Source organism: Artemia franciscana, chromosome 11 (assembly GCF_032884065.1).
Source record: "Artemia franciscana chromosome 11, ASM3288406v1, whole genome shotgun sequence".
Taxonomy (NCBI): Eukaryota; Metazoa; Arthropoda; class Branchiopoda; order Anostraca; family Artemiidae; genus Artemia; species Artemia franciscana.
The window spans coordinates 34,237,999-34,261,641 of NC_088873.1; the positions used below are offsets into that span (position 1 = coordinate 34,237,999).

The 23,643-nt window shown below is 37.6% G+C and overlaps 1 protein-coding gene across 3 annotated transcripts in view; it reads right to left on the minus strand.

Annotated features, from left to right (window-relative positions):
* Positions 1 to 23,643, minus strand: part of LOC136033127 (uncharacterized protein KIAA2013 homolog) — a 69,043-nt gene that overhangs the window by 33,811 nt on the left and 11,589 nt on the right. For all 3 annotated transcript variants that reach the window (XM_065713760.1, XM_065713762.1, XM_065713761.1), the window contains exons 3-7: positions 16,223 to 16,792; positions 13,937 to 14,177; positions 6,573 to 6,737; positions 2,149 to 2,340; positions 821 to 960 (exon numbers count right to left, since the gene is read on the minus strand). In XM_065713760.1, the coding sequence (XP_065569832.1) occupies positions 821 to 960; positions 2,149 to 2,340; positions 6,573 to 6,737; positions 13,937 to 14,177; positions 16,223 to 16,792 (1,308 nt within the window). The remainder of the gene's footprint in view (positions 1 to 820; positions 961 to 2,148; positions 2,341 to 6,572; positions 6,738 to 13,936; positions 14,178 to 16,222; positions 16,793 to 23,643) is intronic.

Here is a 23,643-nt window from a genome sequence, read left to right on the forward strand (position 1 = left end):
ATTTCTATTGCTCAAATGCCGGATCAAAACCGTATTAATATGAGATCATTGGACTTTTTTTAACAGAGAAGGATCTAAGCTTGCATAAAAATACCAAAATTGTAACTTTTCAATGATTTTTCAACCAATTTTCAACATTTTTTTATAAATCAATGAAAATCCTGTTGCACCAAATTTTAAAAAATTTTTATTATATAGATGGATAGAACTGAATCTCAACTATGGAGCGATAACCGAAATTTGAAATAACGTCGAGAAAGTTATAATATTGCGTTGATAACGTTACAATTACGATACGTTACGATTTCAATGTTGACAACGTTAAAATATTAAACCTGTAGAAAAACAGAAGAGTAACGTGCTAACACTTGTATAGGCAGTGGCGGTTCTGGCCACTCGTGCGCCCAAGGCAAGACCTTGGGGGCCTTGACAAGGGGGGCTTAGTGCCCCCCTTGTCTCCAAAAGAATTTTCCGGCCAAATTTTAACAAAATTATTTTCAAATTATTAACTAATATTTCATTTTTTTTAATTTATTATTTAAATTATTTAATTATTATTAATTAGTTTGATTATTATTATTTAACGATTTTTAATTTATTTTTTTAATTAATAATTTACTGATTATTTTCATTCATCAACTGCGCCCTCTGCTTTATTTAATAGAAACAAAATTTCAAAAATTGCTAAATGACTACCGGCTAGATTGTTTATTTAAAATTTTGCGCTCCTAAAAATTCTGCGTCTAGGGAAGGTGCCCCCCCCCTGAAACTGCCTCTGTACGGGAAGCATAAACTTTAAACGGACTAATAAGAATCCTACCTGAAATAATGATCTCTATGGAAATCACTTGGATGAGTGTTAAATTCAAGATGTTGATCAGAAAATTTCAAACCACCAAAGCTTAAGACCATCGCCAAAACTACACCATCTGCACCAGACTTGACTAATTTGTCGCATCCCTAGAAAAGCAAAACACCGTTAGCTACAAGCTGGAAACGCTGTAGACCTAAGCATACAAGGATAAGCATTAAACTAAGGATGCCGATCAGAATATTTTAAATAATTAAAGTTTAAAACCATTCCCCAAACTACGCTATATGTACCTAATTTGATGCATTTTTCTCATGCACAGAAAGTAGAAATGACGTTAGCCACAATTTGGCAACGGTACCGGCCTACTAAGACAGGCATACATGTGAGAAGGGGGGGAATCTGAAGACTTTTTCTGACTTGAGACTTTTCAGACTTGAAATCTGAAGATCTCTATGGAAATCACTTGGATGAGTGTTAAATTCAAGATATTGATCAGAAAATTTCAAACCACCAAAGGTTAAGACCATCGCCAAAACTATACCATCTGCACCAGACTTGACTAATTTGTCACATCCCTAGAAAAACAAAACACCGTTAGCTACAAGCTGGAAACACTGTAGACCTAAGCATACAAGGATAAGCATTAAACTAAGGATGCCGATCAGAATATTTTAAATAATCAAAGTTTAAAACCATTCCCCAAACTACGCCATATGTACCTAGTTTGATGCATTTGTCTCATGCACAGAAAGTAGGAACGAAGTTAGCCACAATTTGGCAACGGTACCGGCCTACTAAGACAGGCATGCATGTGAGGAGGGGAGGGGGAAATCTGAAGACTTTTTCTAATTTGTCTCATAATTTACTAATTTTTACACAATGGGTGTTCAAAAGCAGGTGAAAAAAATAAATAAAACATAGCTCATTACACCTCCATTGACACCTACTATCAATGGTCCGAATTTCAAGTAAAACCTTGAGGTCATCTTATATTTAACAAGAAGAAGAGACGAAGGATTCTTCTTCCTTAATATTGGTTCAAAGAGCCTGCCCCCTCCAAAAAAAAGTTGGCTTCGAAAGCTAAATCTTTCCCTTTCAGCTCCTCTCGCTAAGGGTTGGGATCTGTACGTACTTACAATTTTTGGTTAGAAAAATAATAAACGTTGGTAGGCCGGCCCATCCCCCTCCCACCCCCTAAAACAAATTACTACTTTCAAGGTTTTTCCCGAATTGTGGTTATATTTTTCATAAAAGTCACTTATTTTGTTTTTGTTTTAGTTTACATCTCATAAGATTAAATAGATGTCTATGCTCTCACTTTATTAAATACATACCCTCTTTTCAAGAGTGAGCAGCCACAGATTAGTTAAATATTGAACATCATCAAGAGTTTTCAACTTCGTCCAGAGTTTGGGGGCTTGTAAGGTATGATGCCCGGAAAAACAACCCTCCGTGTATTCGAGCTGTGTATGTAAAGCGGTCCTCTGACTTTCCTTTATAAATGCTTCATGCAACGGTGCTCTCACCTGTAAAAAGATAAAACAAGATAGTTTAACATCAAAAACTTTGAGGACATCCTCGAACCACACTAGGTCACGTCTCCCCCGGTTTAACCTCCACAATCCCAACCTAATTACCGACCCCATGTTGTTGCTGAGATATTCCGAAAAAGTCCCCCCCCCCCTTTCTTAGAGCACTGTAATAATTTTTGATATTTGTCAAGAATGAAACAGGGCTTCTTCGTCTTTTTTTGGGTGTATGTATTGTTACATTAATCATTGCCAATTTTTATAGTGACATTTTCTGTCCTTTTTTGCTGCTCTGTGAGTAATCTTTAGACCAACGTTTTACTTATATTTTATCAAGTTTCTAGTTATATTTTTTTTTTTAGGTTTTGACACATGCCTTTTTTTAGTTACCAATTGTTTCATCTTTCACCAGCACTATGCTTACGATTCTCTTTTCTTTATTCATTTGTAGATATATATTTATATAGATCCATTTTTGGCTATTTAACTTATATATATACATTAACGTTATATTTTTTCGTAGTTGTTTTATTTTTCAGTGACATTTTTTAATGTACTAGACTTCCTTTCACTAGTTTTTAACATTTGTCTATTGATTTGGTAGTTTCTGTTTTGTTTTTGTTCTCTTTTACTTGAGATACGGAGCAAATTCGGCTGTATTAGAGTTTGTGATAAAAAGGTAAAAAAAAGGTAAAGAATACTGCATTGAACTTTACAGTCCCTATCGGCCGTGCCGATCCCCGTTTCTTGTCCCTTCAGCCAGGAAGTGCAATGGGGGGTTGGGGACAACTACCCTGTGCTTTCGCAAACCCTTCCTGCTTACCTTCCCCTGATTTTTTCAGATATCCATTTACAACTGGGTTGACTCTCGCTGAGCTTACAGAGTCACGCCACTGCCCCCGTCTTAAACTAAATAATTGGGTAAACTAGGGTTCGAACCCTCATCCTCTCGGATAAACGATCCTAAATCCGTAAATCAATCCACTCGGCTATGGCCTGTGATAAGCTTTTGAAAACAAACATTATCTTATCTCAAAAAGAGCAAGGAGTTTAATTATAGTGTATGGTTCGTGTTCCGAGCCAAACTTCGTATTTTTTAGCGTTAAAGCACAGGTAAACAGGTTGCAATGCTATCTTATCCATACCACAGTTCACCCTTAATGTCGAACCTCTGAAGCGGTGCATACATATTTTTAAGAACACCTACAAAATCCCAGAGGGGTGATGCCAAAATTGACCATAGCCTTGAAACATTTACTTCCCTAATCAATCCAAATGGGTAGGTATAAGACGCGGCAGTGATGAGACTGTCTTTTGAAATCAAAGAAACTGATATCAAATACTTAGCGGTAAGGTGTCATAATTTTTAATTATTTTTCATAATTTTTAAAACAAAGCATAATTTTTTCTTAAGCCCTTTGATGAAGCATTTAATTTTTGTTAATGAAGATCATTTACAATTGTTCAATGCTTTGTAGAATTTCGAAAATAAATAAATCAATAATAATAAATATTTTTTTTAGCAGGGGAAATGAAACAGTAAACACCAGTTGTAAATTAGTACTCATGCGCCACAATGCTAAACGGCTGTAATTTTTTTTTATCAAGAAATTGCCCTATAATTATAATTGCCCAATTATTGTCTATAATTGCAGTACTTTCAATTATCTTTGAACAGTACTTTTCTTTGCCTCTAACTGGGATGAAAAAATAATTGGATAAAATATCCCCCAAAATATATTGAAAATTGTAATTTTAAGGAATTTTTGGCTTAGAATGTCAGTTAATGATATTTTTTAGTCACACTACATGTTTATCCACGTTGCATTTTCATTGATTTTTCAAATCAGCGTTTCGAGCTTATTTTTAACGTTTTACTTGTATTTTTTTTTCTTTTTTAAACGAGCCTTAGAGCTAACAAGTCGAACCAAACCATACCATCAGTAAATAGAATCGAAACTAACTTTTTAAAGCATTAGAGGGCAAGCAGAACAACATTTTCTCTTTTGAAAGGTTCCAGATTCACATTAAACCAAAATTGGTTGAAATTTCAACGATTCGCTCATTCTGAATATGCCTTTTCAATAAACAGAGTCTCATCTCTTTGGTTCCTAGCAGTTACCCAATCAAAACTTCTACGCAGAAATCCTTATACAATATTTAAAAGTTAGATTATCAAGAATGCTGACAAACTATCTCTTCAAGATTCGTCTAATAAAAACAGGTTTCATAATTTTGGCCAAGGCCGCAACAAAATTATGTTATTTTTTCAACATGAGGAAATTACAAGGTGAATGAATGACGAACTGTAAATGCACTAACAAAGAAATGAATGGAAGAGTTCATAAAACGACCGATAGGGCATCTCAACGGTACGGTTTTATTTCTGCTTCGAGAAGGCAGAAGCTTTGTTCAAGAAGGCGGCAGCAACGAACAATGCCTCTGACTTGCGAGTGATTCGTATCTGCACTCATGGAGAGAGAGACTTGAAAACGGATTCATGAGACACATAATTTGCACCGGATATAATTTTTGCAGCATGTTTCTGCACAATTTCAATGACGCTACTGAGATAGTCTGTATTGTCTTACTACTTTTGTCACTTTTGTTTTATCTCTAGGAATAAATGCGTCATCAGAACTCTCACAGGCCGCACACCCTATCGGGTCCATTTCTTCAGCGTGAAATATGTGTGTGGGATTCTTTGTTCTAAGAACAAATCATCCATTTTTATGAATTTTAACTGCAAGTCTTGCCATATTGTCGAATATGGATGAACCTTTTCACAGGGGCAGTTAAAATTGTGTAAGTAGCACTCCAGATGAGTCCAACATAGGACACTATGGGTGAACTCTGGCGTCCACCAGATAATATTGCAGCCTATAAGTAGACAGATTATGTAGCTGCTTTCTCAAGATGAATTTTACTACACGTTCAACGGGCAATAATTAGTGTCGGATTATACGAGTGCTGCGAAGGTGGCGTGTCCAACATTTGACTCTTAGAGGGTTCATAATATTAGTACAAGTGTGGAAAAACACCTATAATATTTTATGAACTGTTTAATAAGCATACACAAAACAAAGGGTCTCCATATCTATTAGAGACGTACTTTTACTTGTATTTATCTACCTGAGCTTGCAGCCGGGCCAAGCGTTTCCAGCCCCATCTGGCATCTGAAATTTGGTAGTTTCATTATAATTTATTTAACCGTAAGCTCCCCTGACTAACAAGAGAGAGTCTGATCATCTTCATAGCCCCCTTGGGCGTAGAAACAAATTTGTGACTATTTTAATTATGAAAATGCCATTAATTGGAATGAATAGAAGAATCTCTCACCGCCACCCCTTTTTACCTAGTTGAGTAAAAATAATACGTTAGAAAGCATTATAAAGCATGATCATTGTTCTATTCAAATTTTGTCATGCCCTATAAGATTTGTGCAATATTGCACAATAGTAAGTGTACATTAAATTGTGCAAATACTACAAGACAAGACCCAAATTGAACACTTTATTACGGCTTAACTTTATTGAAGGAAAACAATATTTTTACCACCAAGGAAAAACAGGATTCCCTTCGTAGGCATAAAATAATTCTTACAATATTAGGAAGTATTAGCCATTCCTATTAATATTGCAAAATAATACTAAACTGGCAACAAAACTGGTTCCAATGATTAGGTACAATGTTTTGCTAAAGAGCAAAAGTAAATATACCTCCGAAAAGGCCTAGTCCTATGTGAAAGACATCAATTATCAAGAACATTATTCTTCTGGGGGAATGGGGCATTTTAGGAGGAAACACGTTAACTTCGAATATAACACAAAAATGATCGGATTATATAGAATAGATAAGGAACTGTATGGGAAGTCTTAAAACTCAAGACTACAAAAAGGAGGGGTAAAAGGGAAGGAATACAGAAACGTAAATAGCGAAATCAGTCCTGGTTGAACTTCGCTGAGGCAAGGATGCTGGGACTGTTTTGAAAAACTTTTCATTTTAGTTTTATTGATTTTATCCTCTTGTAAGTTGTTTCTTCTTATATATTTTTGTATTGCTGAGGACGGCCCTTGGACATAGGGCCGAAATATTCATTCTAATTTGTTTTCCACTGTCTTGAGAAATTTCCTATTGTTTCTTCTTGTTTTTGGTGTTTGTTAACACAGAAACAATCCTACATAAGCTTAAAGTGCATACGAAGTATCACAAAGTAAATACACAATCACCTGCGATAGGGTATAATACATCGTTGCATTGATCTGTTGTCCGTTGAGTGCACCCTCTGCTTTTGAATAGCTAACAGAGAAGCCGGTGCTCCAAATCTGATGCCAGGCTGAAATGTGTGAGCTGCGTATCGCTGCAACATCTTCAGAAACCACGTTAGCGACAGCCTAAAAATAAATTCCCTGAAGTTAATCAATTATGTAATCAATACGCTATGTTGAATTAAGGCAATCAAAACTAAATAGATTTTTAACGAAACCGATATTATTTTGCAAAAGAATTAAATTCAAAACTTTCAATGATACTAAATGAGACATCCATAAAGCCATCTTCAAAGAAAAGAAGGACCGAAAATAACTGCACCCTCCCCTTGTCCATAGTCTACATAGTTGATTTCAATAAAACTTTTTTGTCCTTTTATATAGTTTCCTTCAGGATACAGAAGCAACATTTTGTGACTACCTCTTCCCGGTAGTTCTGTAAACAACCACAATTATTGCAACTATTTGCTATCTTGATACTATTTACAATAAAGTGAACAAAAATTGAAACAATTTATATTAGATATGACAAGACACTGTGACCTTAGTCACTATTATGATACATTCCTGGCGTTTCAATAACGCCCCTTCGCCTTCTTTTTACGTTTTGTATTCTTACTCCCAAAGTTCCCCAAAGTTTTGTATTCTTACTCCCATAATTCTAGAATTGTAGGCTCCTTTTCTGAAGCTTGGAAGGATTACAACCTTTTCGTGGTGCTTCTAGGAGTAGTAGGTACAAAAAGGGACCTAAATTTTTGAGGAATACGCTGCCGAGATTGGATGAATTGAAGTCAGTCATGGCCACCAAAATCCTGCTTTTGGGGGGGGGGGATTCTCCTTGATAGCTAAAGTGCCGACCTTGGCGCAAGAAAAGATCCCTTGATGAGCAATCTAAGGTGGTACAACGGTTGGAACTAAGGTGGATCTAGGGCTTGCTCTCCACGGCTGCTGACTCTCCTCGCCCTTTTGAGGGATGATTGCTGCCTGCTCAAACCAGTCTCAGCCTCAACTCACTTTTTTTAAACTTAATTTAATAAAAATCAAGTAGTTGCGGGTATCAAGCCATGACTAATTGTAGAAAAAGCCTAAAGTCCGAGTAAGTGAGAGGCAAATCTGACATAAGCTCTTTTTAGGATTGTATAAAAATGATGTCATTTCAATTGTTGATAGATAAGTCCATATATCATCCATTCGTCCATACACCATTCCTAGGGCAGAACTAAGGTATATCCAGATTTTAATAATATAATAATAATAAATGATAATATAAAGCTTTACACCTTCTTTGGGAGGCTGTTTACATTTGAAATTTTTATAAAAACAGACCATATGAATCATAACAGTTTGATATAAAGGACCAGGCCCTCTAGACTCAACCAAGGGATAATTAGGGAGAAGACTCCTTCTTTCCCACAGTAATTTAACTGAACAAAACCACTTAATTGATCTAAAATTAGAGAACAGATAACTTCTCCCACATATTAATGAAACAAGAAAGAATAGACTTAAACATTATATTGAGATTATAATGGGGGGGGGGCACCCCTCTACCCATTGAGGCTTCTAAACAGGTGTCATAGCTAATTCATAGGTTTTTATGGCACTTGGTATTAACCAAGTGACATATAGCAGTCGCCAATTCTGTCGGTCTGTCTGTCTGTCTGTCGGTCTGTCTGTCCCGGTTTTGCTACTTTAGGCACTTCCAGGTAAGCTAGGACGATGAAATTTGGCAAGCGTATCAGGGACCGCACCAGATTAAATTAGAAATAGTCGTTTTCCCGATTTGACCATCTGGGGGGGAGTGGGGGCCCGGTTAATTCGCAAAAAATAGAAAAAATGAAGTATTTTTAACTTATCAGCGGGTATTTGGATCTTAATGAAATTTCATGTTTGGAATGATATTGTGTCTTAGAGCTCTTATTTTAAATCCCGACCGGATCTGATGACATTGGGGGGAGTCGGAGGGGGAAAACCTAAAGTCCCGGTTTTGCTACTTTAGGCACTTCCAGGTAAGCTAGGACGATGAAATTTGGCAAGCGTATCAGGGACCGGACCAGATTAAATTAGAAATAGTCGTTTTCCCGATTTGACCATCTGGGGGGGGGGGGGGGAGTAGGGGCCGGTTAATTCGGAAAAATAGAAAAAATGAAGTATTTTTAACTTATGAGCGGGTGATTGGATCTTAATGAAATTTGATGTTTGGAATGATATTGTGTCTCAGAGCTCTTATTTTAAATCCCGACTGGGTCTGATGACATTGGGGGGAGTTGGAGGGGGGAAACCTAAAATCTTGGAAAACACTTAGAGTAGAGGGATCGGGATGAAACTTGATGGGAAAAATAAGCGCAAGTCCTAGATACATGATTGACATAATCGGAACTTATTTGTTCTCTTTGGGGTAGTTGGGGGGGGGGGAGTAAGTCTTAAAAATTAGAAAAATGAGGTATTTTCAACTTGCGAACGGGTGATCGGATCTCAATGAAATTTGATGTTTAGAAGGATATCGTGTCTTAGAGCTCTTATTTTAAATCCCGACCAGATCTTGTGATGGGGGCGGGGAGTTGGGAGGGGGAACCTAAAACTTGGAAAACACTTAGAGTGGAGGGATCAGGATGAAACATGGTGGGAAAAATAAACACAAGTCCTAGATAGATGATTGACATAAACGGAACGGATCCGCTCTCTTTTGGGTAGTTGGGGGGGGGGGGGGGTTAATTCTGAAAAATTAGAAAAAATGAGGTATTTTTAACTTACGAACGGGTGATTGGATCTCCATGAAATTTGATTTTTAGAAGGATATCGTGGCTCAAAGCTCTTATTTTAAATCCTGACCGGATCTGGTGACATTGGGGGAAGTTTGGGGTGGGGAGACCTAAAATGATGGGAAACGCTTAGATTGGAGGGATTGGGATGAAACTTGGTTGGAAAAATAAGCAAAAGTCTTGCATACGTAATTTACATAATTGGAACGGATCCGCTCAATTGCGGGGGGGGGGGGGGGGTAATTCTGAAAAATAAGAAAAATAACGTATTTTTAACTTACGAAGGAGTGATCGGATCTTCATGAAACTTCATATTTAGAAGGACCTCGTAACTCTGATATCTTATTTTAAATCTCAACCGGATCAAACGTAATTGGGGGGGGGGGGCAGTTGGGGGGACCGGAAATCTTAGAAAATACTTAAAGCGGTGAGATCAGGATGAAACTGGATGGGAAGAATAGTAACCTGTCTAAGATACGTGACTGACATAACTGGACCGGATCTGCTCTCTTTGGTGGAATTGGGAGGGGGGAGGTAATTTTGAAAATTGAGGTATTTGTAACTTACGAAAGGGTGACCAGATCTTAATGAAATTTGATATTTAGAAGGATCTTGTGCTATAAAGTTTAACTTTAGGTTCTGACCTTCTCACAAGTGCCAAATGAGCTCTTGGCTCTTGGCTCTTCCGACCTCGTACCATATGAGCTCTCGGCTCTTCCGACCTCGTCCAAATGAGCTCTTGGCTCTTCCGACCTCGTACCATATGAGCTCTCGGCTCTTCCGACCTCGTCACAAGTGCCATATGAGCTCTTAGCTCTTGTTTTCACTAGTTTTCACTATATTCTGCAATTTTTAAGGACAAAATTGTTGTTGCTAGCATTATATTAAGAAACCGCTTATTCATCCCCTTATAATGCATAATATATCTCTTCAATGTTGACAAAAATTAATCCTCCCCCTGTTTAATGAAACAAATAAAACAGCTTTGGCAAATCAGATTAAGAATTTGATTACTTTTCCCTCTCATACTAACGAAATAAAAAGCTGAATATATTTGAGGGTAAAAGTTTTTTGATAGGTTTATGGAATAGCAAAAATACACAAAAGAGCAAAACTTTTCATAGGACGCAAACAATGAAATTGAAACACATTTACTCTCCAGTTTCTACCCTGTGATGCAAAGCGCACCTTATAAATGGATCTCTGAGTGATTAAATAAAAAAACAAGTTTTTTTAACTGAAAGTAATTAGCGACATTAAAACTTAAAACGGACAGAAATTACTTCGTATATGAAAGGGGCCGCTCCCTCATTAACGCCCCGTTCTTTACGCTAAAGTTTGACTCTTTCTCTCAACTCTACTTTTTAAAACAGTGAAAAACTTTAAAAGTAGAGTTTTGGTTACCGTTTTTTTAGAGTTTTGGTTACTATTGAGCCAGGTCGCTCCTTACTACAGTTCGTTACCACGAACTGTTTGATATTTCTAGGAGTGAACATAAAAATGGTGAGTTTTTCTGTTGTTTTTTTTGTTTTAATTCAAATTAAATAAATAATTCAATTTTGCGCAGGGTAGGCTACTCCAAATTTTCCTCTCAATCCCAAACTTGAAAAAAAAAGAGACAACTTAAATAAACAACGGAAATAATTCTACCAGCTCTTCTTTTATCATGTTTCTTTTTTAACTTTTGGATGGTATTTTTACTTCAGCTTTGAGCAATTTCTTTGGAACAGTATGGTAAGAAACAAAAGCAACCCAACTTAGTTCATAATAAAAATACAGTTTCTTTCCGTCTTAAATCATATGACGTTATGACATGATATCTTCAACACTAGAGCCATATGGATCATGGCTATACAAGACAAAACAAAAAAAGCCCCAAAAAACAACTCCAGCCACATTATACAGGTAGGTCGTTTTCCAAAACAATTTTACCCTATTCTACTAATTCTCCACTGTTCAAACCACTATGTGTGACCCATTACCTCGCAGATATACTTCCACACATTCTTAATATCCAGTTGACAATTACTCATTGAAGTCTCGACCGTCCATTTCTTCCCTCTTACCCTAGTACTAACTATTTTCCCTTTCAAATCCACCAACCACTTAAAACTGCACATAAAGTTATCTTACTCTCATTATATCCCCATATTAGGAAAAAATCAGGACCAATCGGGCACCTAAGCCACCCCGTATACTTCCTTTTTCTCCAAGAGGTTTAAAACTGCCCCTTAGTAAAATAAGCCACCTTATATCCTCCCCATGAAGCTCTACTTCAAGGTAATATTCCTCTTCATATGCCTGCTTGACCTTGACCTAAACACTAAGAGATACCGACGTGGTCTAATTCTTCTGCCATAACTGAATCTCCTGCTTCTGCAATACAGCATGTACTTCTCTAAGTCACCAAGCCTACTTCACGTGGTTCAATTCTTTGAGCTCTAACTCCTAACATTCCACAATTATTCGGTAGTATATTTATTTACCTAGATCAAGAAGCCTTTTTTTATTATGATGCATCATATCTCTACCCTAACCATCTACCCTTAGGCAATGGTTTAATCCTGTTTCAAATCACAACCATTCTAGCTAATCTTTTTTCCTAAGAACTTACTTTACTTAAAGCTCTTGCTCGGCAGCAACGCCGGCGTAGAGGGAGCCAGACGTCAGCGCTGTTAGTCGTCTCCAGAGTGGTCTGTTTTGGGCGAGGGTAGGCGCTTTGCTGGGGTCAATGCCCCACGCTGTAAGTCGATCATGGATGATATCCGTCTATCTTGTACGTGCTCTACCTCTGGGGCGTTTCCAGCCGTTTGCAGTTGGATCGAAGTCCAATATAAGTCGGACTGTTGTTTCAGTGGGTAGGCGAAGTAAATACCGTAGCAACGCAGCGAGCAGGACTCAAGCTGTTCGGACAGGGGTGGTAATTTGAAGGAACGAAGGATATCCGTGTTCCGTACCCTGTCGAGCCACCTAACATGCTCGATTTTGCGGAGGTGTTTTGTCTGGACAGCATCTATCTTCATCATCTGCGATTGAGTCAAAGGCGAAGTCTCTGACGAGTGCAACACAACACTTGATACCGAGGAAGAGTAGATACTAGCTTTCGCGAGACGGCTGATCTGGGGTTTGTGGAATATTGGTCTAAGCAGCCGGCCGAAAACGGCGTTTGCCTTTGCCACCCTTGCTGATATCTCTGCATCTAAGTTTCTGTTTGAGCAGACAATTGAACCAAGGTAGGTGAACTGCTTGACTCATCTCAACATCTTTGCCACATAACTCTATAGCTGGCAGGGGGCTGCATAGTGTCTTGTCTACAGGCAATATTTTGGTCTTGGTCCAGTTTTGCAGGGCAGTTTTGAAGTATCCTAAGAACATCTAACCCTATATTGCCTCTACTATTTTATCCGAATTATAAAATAGTTCAGTCTTGTGCAAATCATTCTTCTCAATTACAAACTTAAAACAAAAAGCATGAACTACAAACAACTGAATATTTCTACCGCTCATTCTATTATGTTAGTTCTTTCAAAAAGCTCGTGGTAACGAACTATAAGTAAGAAGTGTCTCGTCCTAATAGTAAGCGAAACTCTAAGAAAAAGGAGTTCTGAGAACTATATCATCCTTTATCACTAACTTGAAATAATCTTACCAGCTCTAATTTTACTACGTTGTTCTTTCAAATACTTCGTAATAACGAACCGTAAGCAAGGAGAGACTTGTAGTAGTAGTAACCAAAACCTTAAAAAAGGAGTTTTAAAACTACGTTATTTATATACAAAGCATCAGTTTTTAATGGTGATTCTAAATACAGATATTTCAATAGGTTTAACGTCACCCAGCAAAAGATACGAGTCAAGAAAATTTGCCTCATTTTTGAAAAAGCGTTAAAATACTCCCAACAGAATGACCGGTAGATCATTGTGTTCTAACGAAAATTAAACCTACTTAACACACAAACTTTAACACAAAACAGTTGCCGTTAATTTCCGTTACTCAAAGAATCAGTTTTTAATGGTGATTCTAAATACGGAAATTTCAATAAGTTTAACATCACCCAGCAAAAGATACGAGTCAAGAAAATTTGCCTCATTTTTGAAAAAGCGTTAAAATACCCCCAACAGAATGACCGGTAGATCATTGTGTTATAATGAAAATTAAACCTACTTAACACACACACTTTAACACAAAACAGTTGCCGTTAATTTCCGTTGATTGCTGTTAATCAAAGAATCAGTTTTTAATGGTGATTCTAAATACGGAAATTTCAATAAGTTTAACGTCACCCAGCAAAAAATACAAGTCAAGAAAATTTGCCTCATTTTTGGAAAAGCGTGAAAATACCCCCAACAGAATGACCAGTAGATCATTCCGTTCTAACGAAAATTAAAGCTACTTAACACACAAAACAGTTGCCGTTATTTCCGATAACGTCAATTTTCTGGGAGATTTCGGAGAGCCGGAATTTCTTTCGATGAAATTTTGGTCCATACAATTTCGGGATAGTGGGACTGGTTTGGAAACAGCAACAGGATGTAACTAGGAATAGGAACAAACTTCGCCTACCGTCAGTGCTTGCTTTACAAATTCTTCTTTTTGATTCGACGAGCTGGAGCTGGATCTGAATATTCCGTAGAACACTCCCGTTACAACGTGTAGGGTAAGGGAAGAGTGAGGCTTGACAGAAACCTTCTTCGGAAGTTTTGGTGACGCAATAGCAATGATTAATTTTTTCTTCTGATTGTTCAGGTCGAACACCCCAAAAAGGGTTCTGTAGTTCATTGTTTCCCCGTCTGAAGTTAAACTTCTAGAAAAAAAAAGTTAAAGCTAGATTCTGACTGTGATACAATCTCATTTCGGAATCCGAATTTGATGTACGCCCGACGATAAAATTACCATGACATTGGCAACTATTCGATTCATCTCTGAATTTGGTCGAAGTTGAAACTTTATTTTTCTGTAATAACATTTGTAACTACTGCAACTTTGTAACTACTTTTTTTATCAACTGTTTCTTACCCATTAGTTACATCACTTGTGGACGTTAAGCAAAATTTTGTAGGCTTTCAAAAAGGTAGAGCTGTAATAGACTAGCAAATTTCCCACTAGGAGAGTTGTAACAAATAAAGGAACAACAACAAAAAACATCGGAAAATAAACTAACAAACAAAATTGTGAAAATGACGACAAAAAAGACACGTACTACAAAGAAAACCGCAACAACGAAAATCACGATTATGCAATGAGATTGATTGGATTGTGGCAAGGCCCTGTAGTAAAAAAAAAAAAGAAAAAAAAGAACAAATTAATCGATTACTTCTCAAGCGGCTTATGTCCAAGTCCATGAGGTTAGGTCCCGTATTTTGTTAGCTTTTTTTCTTAATTTTATCTAAGGTTCTTTTTCATTTGGTGTCCGCTACTATCAATTGTTCTTCTAGTTTAAAAGTTGAACTCCAGATTTATATGTAATTTCTAAGATAAGAGGGTCATTCAATAATGCACGCATGAGCCAAGTTCCAAAGCTGCCAACAGCAGATTTCGACAAAATCCCTTAGCAGCACAACTTGTGTTTTGAAAGCTTTTTGAGCAAAAAGTGTTTGTATATGTAAAATGGTATTTTCAGACAAAATTTGCCAAAAAATTTGAAAACTGTCAAGTAGCATTGCCACTTTGCTACCACAACTTTTCCCTGACGGCAAAAAGGGACGTGACAAATCGCTACAGCTCAGAAAGGATTTATTTAATCAATCCAAAAGTATGACTACTTTTTCGAGGTGTAAAATTTTCGTCTTGACCTTGAAGCTATTTTCTTTCCGCCTGATTATTAACTTCTTCATTGAAATGAAGATTTTCACTGCTTAGAGCCTCTTTAAGGAGTCCCAAATTAATGAAAGGCTGATTGGTGAAATTAAGGCAATGGGGATGATTTGAGAGGACTTCCTACAGCCCTTTGGGTTGTTTCTTGGTTTAGCAGTGCTACATGTAGGCACGCACTGTCATGAAGGAAAATCACACCTTTATTCAAGAATCCAAGACGTTCTGTTCAAATAACAGGCCTTAGGACACACTTACATTGTTCAATGCTTCAGAAGAGCCTACATGTTGTGACTATATTGAAGAAAAACGAGCCCTCAGAAGCCTCAATAAGCCATGTCCTTCGAACGTGGCGTCGTTTCACTTTTCTGGAATCCCATATCAAAAGATGATCTAGACATACAATAGTATAGGTAAAGCAAACATCTTGTCTTGTTGCTTTATGGTGTTTGTTTTGATGCTTCACTACAGGCTATTTTCTTCATACGTTCGGTTTAAATTTTTTTTTTTTCATTGATAAAGGATTCCGGAAGCGAGGTCGAAAAATTCAGAACTTTATTATTACTTTTGTCTTAAACTTTTTTTTCACCTTCCTAATAAAAACTTTCCCAGTTTTAATATATTATCATTTCAACTGGGAATATAAAGGTAGTGTGGTCTAAGAAATAGTTCCTTTTGAGAGAGGAGAGAGGAGAGGAGAGAGAGAGAGAGAGAGAGAGAGAGAGAGAGAGAGAGAGAGAGAGAGAGAGAGAGAGAGAGAGAGAGAGAGAGAGAGAGAGAGAGAGAGAGAGAGAGAGAGAGAGAGAGAGAGAGAGAGAGAGAGAAGGGGTACAAACCTTCTCACCTAGTTTTGCCTGTGTGAACCCATTATAGAGTAGGGGGGGGGGCAAAAACTATTGAAACGATTAGTTCGCTTATCTTAAAAGTAGACAGCATCTATATTTGGTAAGTTGAACATACTCTTCAACTATATCTGCGAAAATAGGTTGAAAATTAAAATAAAACGTTTGGAAAAAAGCTAAAAAAGAAAATACTTACACTTCTTCATCAAGCTGCCATGATTTTGAATCACTTTCTCCACCATTTTCAACATTTACTGAGGCTTCTTCAGTTGTCGGGTTAGTTACTTGAATAGTTTGTATAAAAACAGATGGCATTGTTCTATGTGCATATAACTGATAAACCACATCAATACTCCCTCTACCATGAGAAAAACATTCAACTGTGTTAGCTATGCCATCTTTTAAATGTAAAACAGATGCTCTCTCGAAACTTCTCTCGGGCAAAACAGCTTTAAGCACTGGTTTATAAGGCACACTGAATGACAGCGTTCTATTAATACGCACATATAAATTGGAATTGTACTTAGTTTCAAATCCTAAATAGCCATTACCAATGAAACTCACGTAATCATTATGATCTTCAAAGGAGTAAATAGCATCATTGGTGCTTATATCGGGGTTGAAGGGATCTGTTCGATCACGGAGACATCTATCTAATGGATTGAAAATATTTCGATGTGTTTGTCGGGCACTATTGAGAATAACAGGTCCAAGATAAAGAATAAAACCTAGGAAGATTAAAACTCCAATTGTAAATTTTCTGCCCCTGAAAAAAAAATTTGAATAAAATGAATATTTTTTAATATCTCACATTATTTTTCAAGGAGATAAAATTTCAAAACGTAGCTTTATAAAACATTTTTTCATGATTATTCAAGTAGCGTGCACTAGACTGAATTTAATTGTTATTTACTTAAATAAATTTTACGGGTGGTACTAGGAAAGCTAATTAAAGCTTCAAGCCTGAAAGAGTTATCCAGATCGAAATGGGAGTGGGGAGGGGTTAAAGAATTTCACAGAAAAACGAAAAAAAAATGTACGTGATTTAATGGGTTTGGCGGCACTGCTAAGGATAATGGACCTGGAATGGACAATGGATAGGGAGAATAAAACCTATAAATATAATGGATAGGGAGGGTAATGGATGGGGAGAATAAAACCTAGGAAGGTTAAAATTCAAAATTATACTTGATCCCCCTCCTCTGTCCATGGAAAATACCTTATATTCAGGTGACTGTTTTCAGAATTTATCTGCAATTCAATTCGGTATTGGAAGAATCAAGAATGAATATGAAATCAGAAATCATTTATTTAAAGACAGTTTTCATAGTCGTGGATAAAAATCACAAACTAAATGTCGCTGTCATTTACAAACCTAGTCCTAAGGCATTTTGTTATAGGCACTGGTAAAAAAAAAAGCACGAATGTATTGTAAAATCGATTAGTTCTGCAAGGAACCAGCAATAGTTTTTTCTTCTTTCTGGCATCAACTACTAAGTTTCAACAGGGGATAGAAAATGTCTGTGCTTGGGGCTATCAAGGAGAAATTGCCCAAAATGCATTATCAACTGAAACATGCGATCTCTAAGAGTTTCAATCTTGAAAGACTCAAGAGCAGACCTATGATCTACAAATTTTTCTCCACGGATGATTTTCATTGCTCTTTTTTGGACTCCTTCCACATCGTCACTTAGATATTCAATATTATGAATCTGAGGCCCCCAAACGGGACATGCATATTCCGATATGGGACGTATGCATGTTAGATATGCCGTTTTCAGCTGATTTACTGGAAAATCCAAGCGCTGCATTGAAATCAAAGAACGTAGTGCACAGTTGCCTCTCTGGACTAGCCCTTGAACATGAGCACTAAATGAACAATCGGCGCTGAAATTTATCTCCCAGGACTGTAGCTAACGATACAAGCGGAAACCAGGGAGCTAGGCGAACAAGATCTCGTTTCAGCGGATTAAATTTTAAGATTTTGGTTTTGCTTTCGTTGACCTGCAAACTATTTGTAGGACATTCTTCTTTGAATTCTGTTAAAAGATCAGGGCTGGATTGGGGCATAGCTTGGTTTGTATCTACTGTGAACCTAAGAAGCGCAGATAAATCGTCTACGTATTTGAATCAGTTATCCATGTTGTCCGTAACATATTTAATTATTGCAAGGAAAATGCTTTCGTTGGTCTTGCTTTCGTTGCTTTGATCTTGCGTTGGTTTTGCTTTTGTTGATCTGCAAACTATTTGTAGTATATTCTTTTTTGAATTTTGCTAAAAGATCAGGGCTGGATTGGGGCATAGCTTGGGTTGTATCTACTGTGAACTTAAGAAGCGCAGATAAATCGTCTACATATTTGAATAAGTTATCCATGTTGTCCGTAACATATTTAATTGTCGCAAGGAAAATACTTTCTTGATCTTGCTTTCGTTGCTTTGATCTTGCCTTGGTTTTGCTTTCGTTGATCTGCAAACTATTTGTAGTACATTCTTTTTTTAATTTTGTTAAAAGATCAGGGCTGGATTGGGGCATACTTGGGTTGTATCTACTGTGAACTTAAGAAGAGCAGATAAATAGTCTACGTATTTGAATCACTTATCCATGTTTTCCGTAACATATTTAATTGTCACAAGGAAAATAAGAGCGGCCAATTTGGCGCCTTGAGGGGCTCCACACGTAATCTTTTCCCAGTCAGAGTCGAGATCACCAGGAAAAAGGGCGTAGACTCGCCCGTACCGGGTACGTTAGAAACCGATAATAAGAAGTAAGATATGTTTACGCGCGCCCATTCTTTTAAGATTCATAGCAGCCACGAAGAGCTTAATCAAATCAAATACTTTAGTATAATCAACATGCATCAAATCGACGAAAGCGTCTCCAGATTCAAGCCATTGTATGATCAGGTGATAAAGCCTAACTAAATAGACTGTAATACTACATCCTTTTAAACAACCATATTGGTACGCATCAAGTAAATCTGCAACTTGCGACGGAAGTTCACGGTAAATAAAGGATTCAGTGACTTTGGGAAGGTTTGGCGTGATTGAAATGGGTCTTAACTGATCACAGCTTTTGGGATGCTTCACCTTTGGAACGACACGTACCTAAGCTTGTTTCCAAGGCTGGAGAAACATTGATTAATGGCTGAAATTAGAAGTTTCGCAATGTTGTTTCGACATGTTATTCTTCGCTTGTAACAGGATTAAAAAGTGATCGGCGGTTTGCAATGGGGCCCAGGACGGTAAAAATCACTGACATTGGTGAATATCTGGTCTAAGGTACTACCACTTTGGTGGGTGGGAACATCCACTACTTGTTTCAAATCAAGCACATTAAATAGCCATTGTTTGTTGGTCTTGTTAAAGTAGCCTCCAAAAATAAAGGCAGGAGCAGCATATGAAAGTCAAAACTTATCAAGGCAGGATTGCAAGTAAATCACAAGCTCCTTTCTGTTTTTGGAACTTCCAGGATAACAGAAAGATGCCACTTTCAGGCACGAAAACTTGGAAAGCAGTTGGAAAGGCTTACATTCAGTCCAGACTACTTCATGGCAAGAGTCACTAGGGGCACTTAGGAGTTTGGATGGGAGGTCGCTACGAAAATACAGTACAACACCACCGCCTCTGCAGCTTAAACCTCTATCGTGGGGGGGTGTTAAAAAACAAGCGTAGCCTTTGATATATCCAGTATCGTTTGCGACATTCCAAAATTCGATCACGATTGCTATAGGTACACTGGATTCTCGAAAGAAGACTTTGAGTTCATCCATCTTGTTAGTCAAGGAGTGGGCGTTGGTCATGAGAACAGAGGGAAGTTGCAATTCGGCAGACAGGAGTTTAGGACATAAAACAGGAGGAGTTTTGCTGGAAACAGCAGAAACACTTACATCAGCATACCACGGCGCAAGAGTTGGTGGGGTCATAGTGCGTCTGACAGTTTAGTTTTACAGGCGACCGTAGTCTAACTTTCTGTTCAGTCTTTAATCTGGTAGACAGATTTGAAAGAATGGGATAAAAAGAATTGGATAATGGGATAAAACGCCTAGCGCGTCCAGAAGCACCAAACTTGCCAAAGCACTGAACCCCACCCCCTAACTCCCCCAAAGAGACCGGATCCAGGCTGGTTACGTCAATCACGAATCTACGACATTTATAAGCGTTTTCCAAGATTTTCGGTTTCCACCTCCAACTCCCCCCAATGTCAACAGATCTGGTCGGGATTTGAAATGAGAGCTCTGAAACATGAATTCCTTCTAAATATCAAATTTCATTAAGTTCCGGTCACTCGCCCCCCCCCCCAACTCCACCAAAGAGTGCAGATCCGGTCTGGTTATTTCAGTCACTTTTGCTTATTCTTCCCACCAAGTTTCACCCTGTTCTCTCCGCTTTAAGCGTTTTCCAAGACTTCCAGCCCCCCCCCCATGACACTGGATCCGGTCGGGATCTAAAATAAGAGATCTGAGTTACGAGGTCCTTATCAATATGAAATTTAATTAAGATCCGATCACTTCTTCGTAAGTTAAAAATACCTCATTTTTTTAATTTTTTTAGAATTAACCCTTCCCCCCCCCCAAGAGACCAGATCCGTTCCAGTTATGTCAATCACGTATATAGCACTTGTGATTATTATTCCCACCAAGTTTCGTCCCGATCCCTCCACTCTAAGCGTTTTCCAAGATTTTAGGCCCCTTCAACTCCCCCAGTGTCACTGGTTCCGGTCGGGATTTTAAAAAAGAACTCTGAGACACGACATCCTTCAAAACATCAAATTTCAATAAGATCCGATCACTGCTTCATAAGTTAAAAACACCATTTTTTATTTTTCAGAATTAACCCTCCTCCACCAACTCCCCCAAAGAGAGCAGATCCGTTCAGGTTATATCCATCACGTATCTAGGACTTATGCTTATTTTTCCCACCAAGTTTCATCCCAATCCCTTCACTCTAAGCGTTTTCCAAGATTTTAGGTTTCCCAACCCCAACTCCCCCCAATGTCACCTGATCCAGTGTATTTAAGATAAGAGTTCTGAGATACGATATCCTTCCAAATATTAAATTTCATTCAGATCTGATCATCCATTTTTAAAAAATACCTCCTTTTTTCTAATTTTTCAATTTAACCGTCCCCCCACTCCCCCCCCCCCCCAGATGGTCGAATCGGGGAAACGACAATTTCGAATTTAATCTGGTCTGGTTCCTGATATGTATGCCAAATTTCATTGTCCTAGCTTACCTGGAAGTGCCTAAAGTAGCAAAACCAGGACAGACAGACTGACCAACAGAACTTGCAATTGCTATATGTCACTTGGTAGATACCAAGTGCCATAAAAACAAAGTTTGTAAGTCCTTGTGCTAACTTTGACAATGATGCTTAATAACACTTAAATAACTTATTTTTTAATACCGTAACAGCAAAATTAATTTTGTGTTATTAATCATTGTATGTTATTAATTAAACTGGAGAAATAATGTAATGCAATAAAAGTTGTTTAACTATCAGCCTAACCTTAAAAAATTGACAACGAAATATTTTTATTATAAGCCTTTCATTACAATCAACCTTTAACATGATAATAGGGTTGGCTTAAAAGGTTAGCATGTCAACAAAACCAGTCTTCCGGTAATCAACATTATAATAAAGTAATTATACTCACTATCTTGATATTTGTAATGTGAAAAACGCTATAAAACTAGATTTGGATGTACTTTTTGTGTTCAGCATGGCAACATTGATCCCCGTCACAGATTTAAATATAGTCCTAAGCTACCCCTCCCCCAAATAAAACATGGCAACACGTAGTAAAATGACAATCCAGATGGTAGATGACGTTTTAAAAAACAGTAAAATTAACTTTTGAATAAATAAATAAAACACAATTGCATTTTGATTATCAACTTAGAAGCAGATAAAAGGCTGTCAATATTAATGTGGAATAAGTCCAATTTTGACATTTTAAAGCACTAATACCCCAACCTATCAGCTTTCACTAGAAAGTGTTCAAGCTCATCAGAGCACATCTATCTCTTACCCTACGTTCCTCTGCCAAAATAACTGCATATTCGACTCAAACCGAGAATGATTATCCAAATTGTTTGAATGCGCTTCCTTTCTCAAACGATTGGATATCCAACTCGGTCTGAGGATCATCTGAATAAGCGTGAACCAAAAGATAGGTACCATAGGTGGCGTACCCAGTGGTTTAGCTAAGGGGATGCGGGGTGCGGAACGCCCGAGGGGGCAAGTTTCCAGGGAGCGGCACGGAGAAAAGAAAACAAAAGACTGGAGGGTTACTTCTACAGTGAATTACGACCACAAAAGATCCAGCTTTGATTTGTAACGACATCCAAACACTGTTGTGGTAGAGCTTTGTCTGAATTCAGCAGTGGAAATTGTTGGAACCAAAGTTGAATGAGTTATTGTGGAATCCTCAAGCACTCCTGGCCAAGCTTTGTTGCAAAATTTTCCATTGAAAAACTGAACCCACCTTCTAATTTCCATACATCTCCAAAGTTCGTAATCGAAAGAAGTGAATCTTGAAGACCTGAAATACATTGAACAATGGCGCATAAATCTCAGCAGTGGTAGCTACAACCTAGTGAGGAGTGAACGACAGCACATAGTAACCGGAAGTTCAAAAAGGCTTTAAAAAAAAACATTTTATTAGAAAGAATTGCAAGTTGAATCTAATTTAGGAATAGTAACTTTCAATTAACCCACCACCTACACTTCAAGTTCCACACTCTATTCGACCCACAAATTCATGTATTCGTAACAAAACTAAAAATACCTCCTCCCCACATCTTAAACACTCCGCTCAAGTATCGAAGCATCAATCCCTCCTATTTCATGCCATATTAATCCTTTCAATTCCAACTACCGGGAGAGAAGGAGACGCAAGAAGCGGTCAGGGTTGCCAATGGAGAATACGCCACCAAAACTGCAGTACGACAAGAAAAATCTCCATAGTCGAACAGTATTAATGTTATCCATCTTTTTAAAAATAATCCGTTTAAAGACATGGAAAGGGAGGGGTGGTTATTCGTTAGAGTCAGAAAGTGGCAGTGCTTTTAGAGTCAGCTTTGGGCAACATTTATGTCAGTTATACCACCAGGCGTATCAGCTGGGATACAAAGATGACTGGCAGTAGAACAATAATAACATTTGTCTCCTTTTCCGTAGTTTTTTTTTCTAGATAGAGAGATTTATAGAATTTATATATAGCTTAAATTCTTTCACCTCCTGTTTGATTTTGTTAGCCTTTGAAGGCGATATTTTTTCTGCAATTTCACTAGGATACTCAGCTTTTCGTCAATGTCAGCTAAATTTTTTCGTACTCTTCTGCTACTATTGGTATTTGATTCCGAAAGAATATTTTTATTTTAATGCATTTGCTTCTGCTCTTAAATGTCACTTTCAGAGTTTTGAGCTTTTCTGAAAAATCTTGCTTTTAGCAAAACGCAAAAATTATTTTAAAGCCTAAAATTCACACATATTCCCTTATTCCCTGAGAAGATGAAGTTGAAGGGCTACATTTTTGTCAATTTATGTATGTGTTGTTCTTTCTATAAACTTATTGGCCGTGTCTTTTAGTCAGTGGTTGATCATGTACTCAGGTT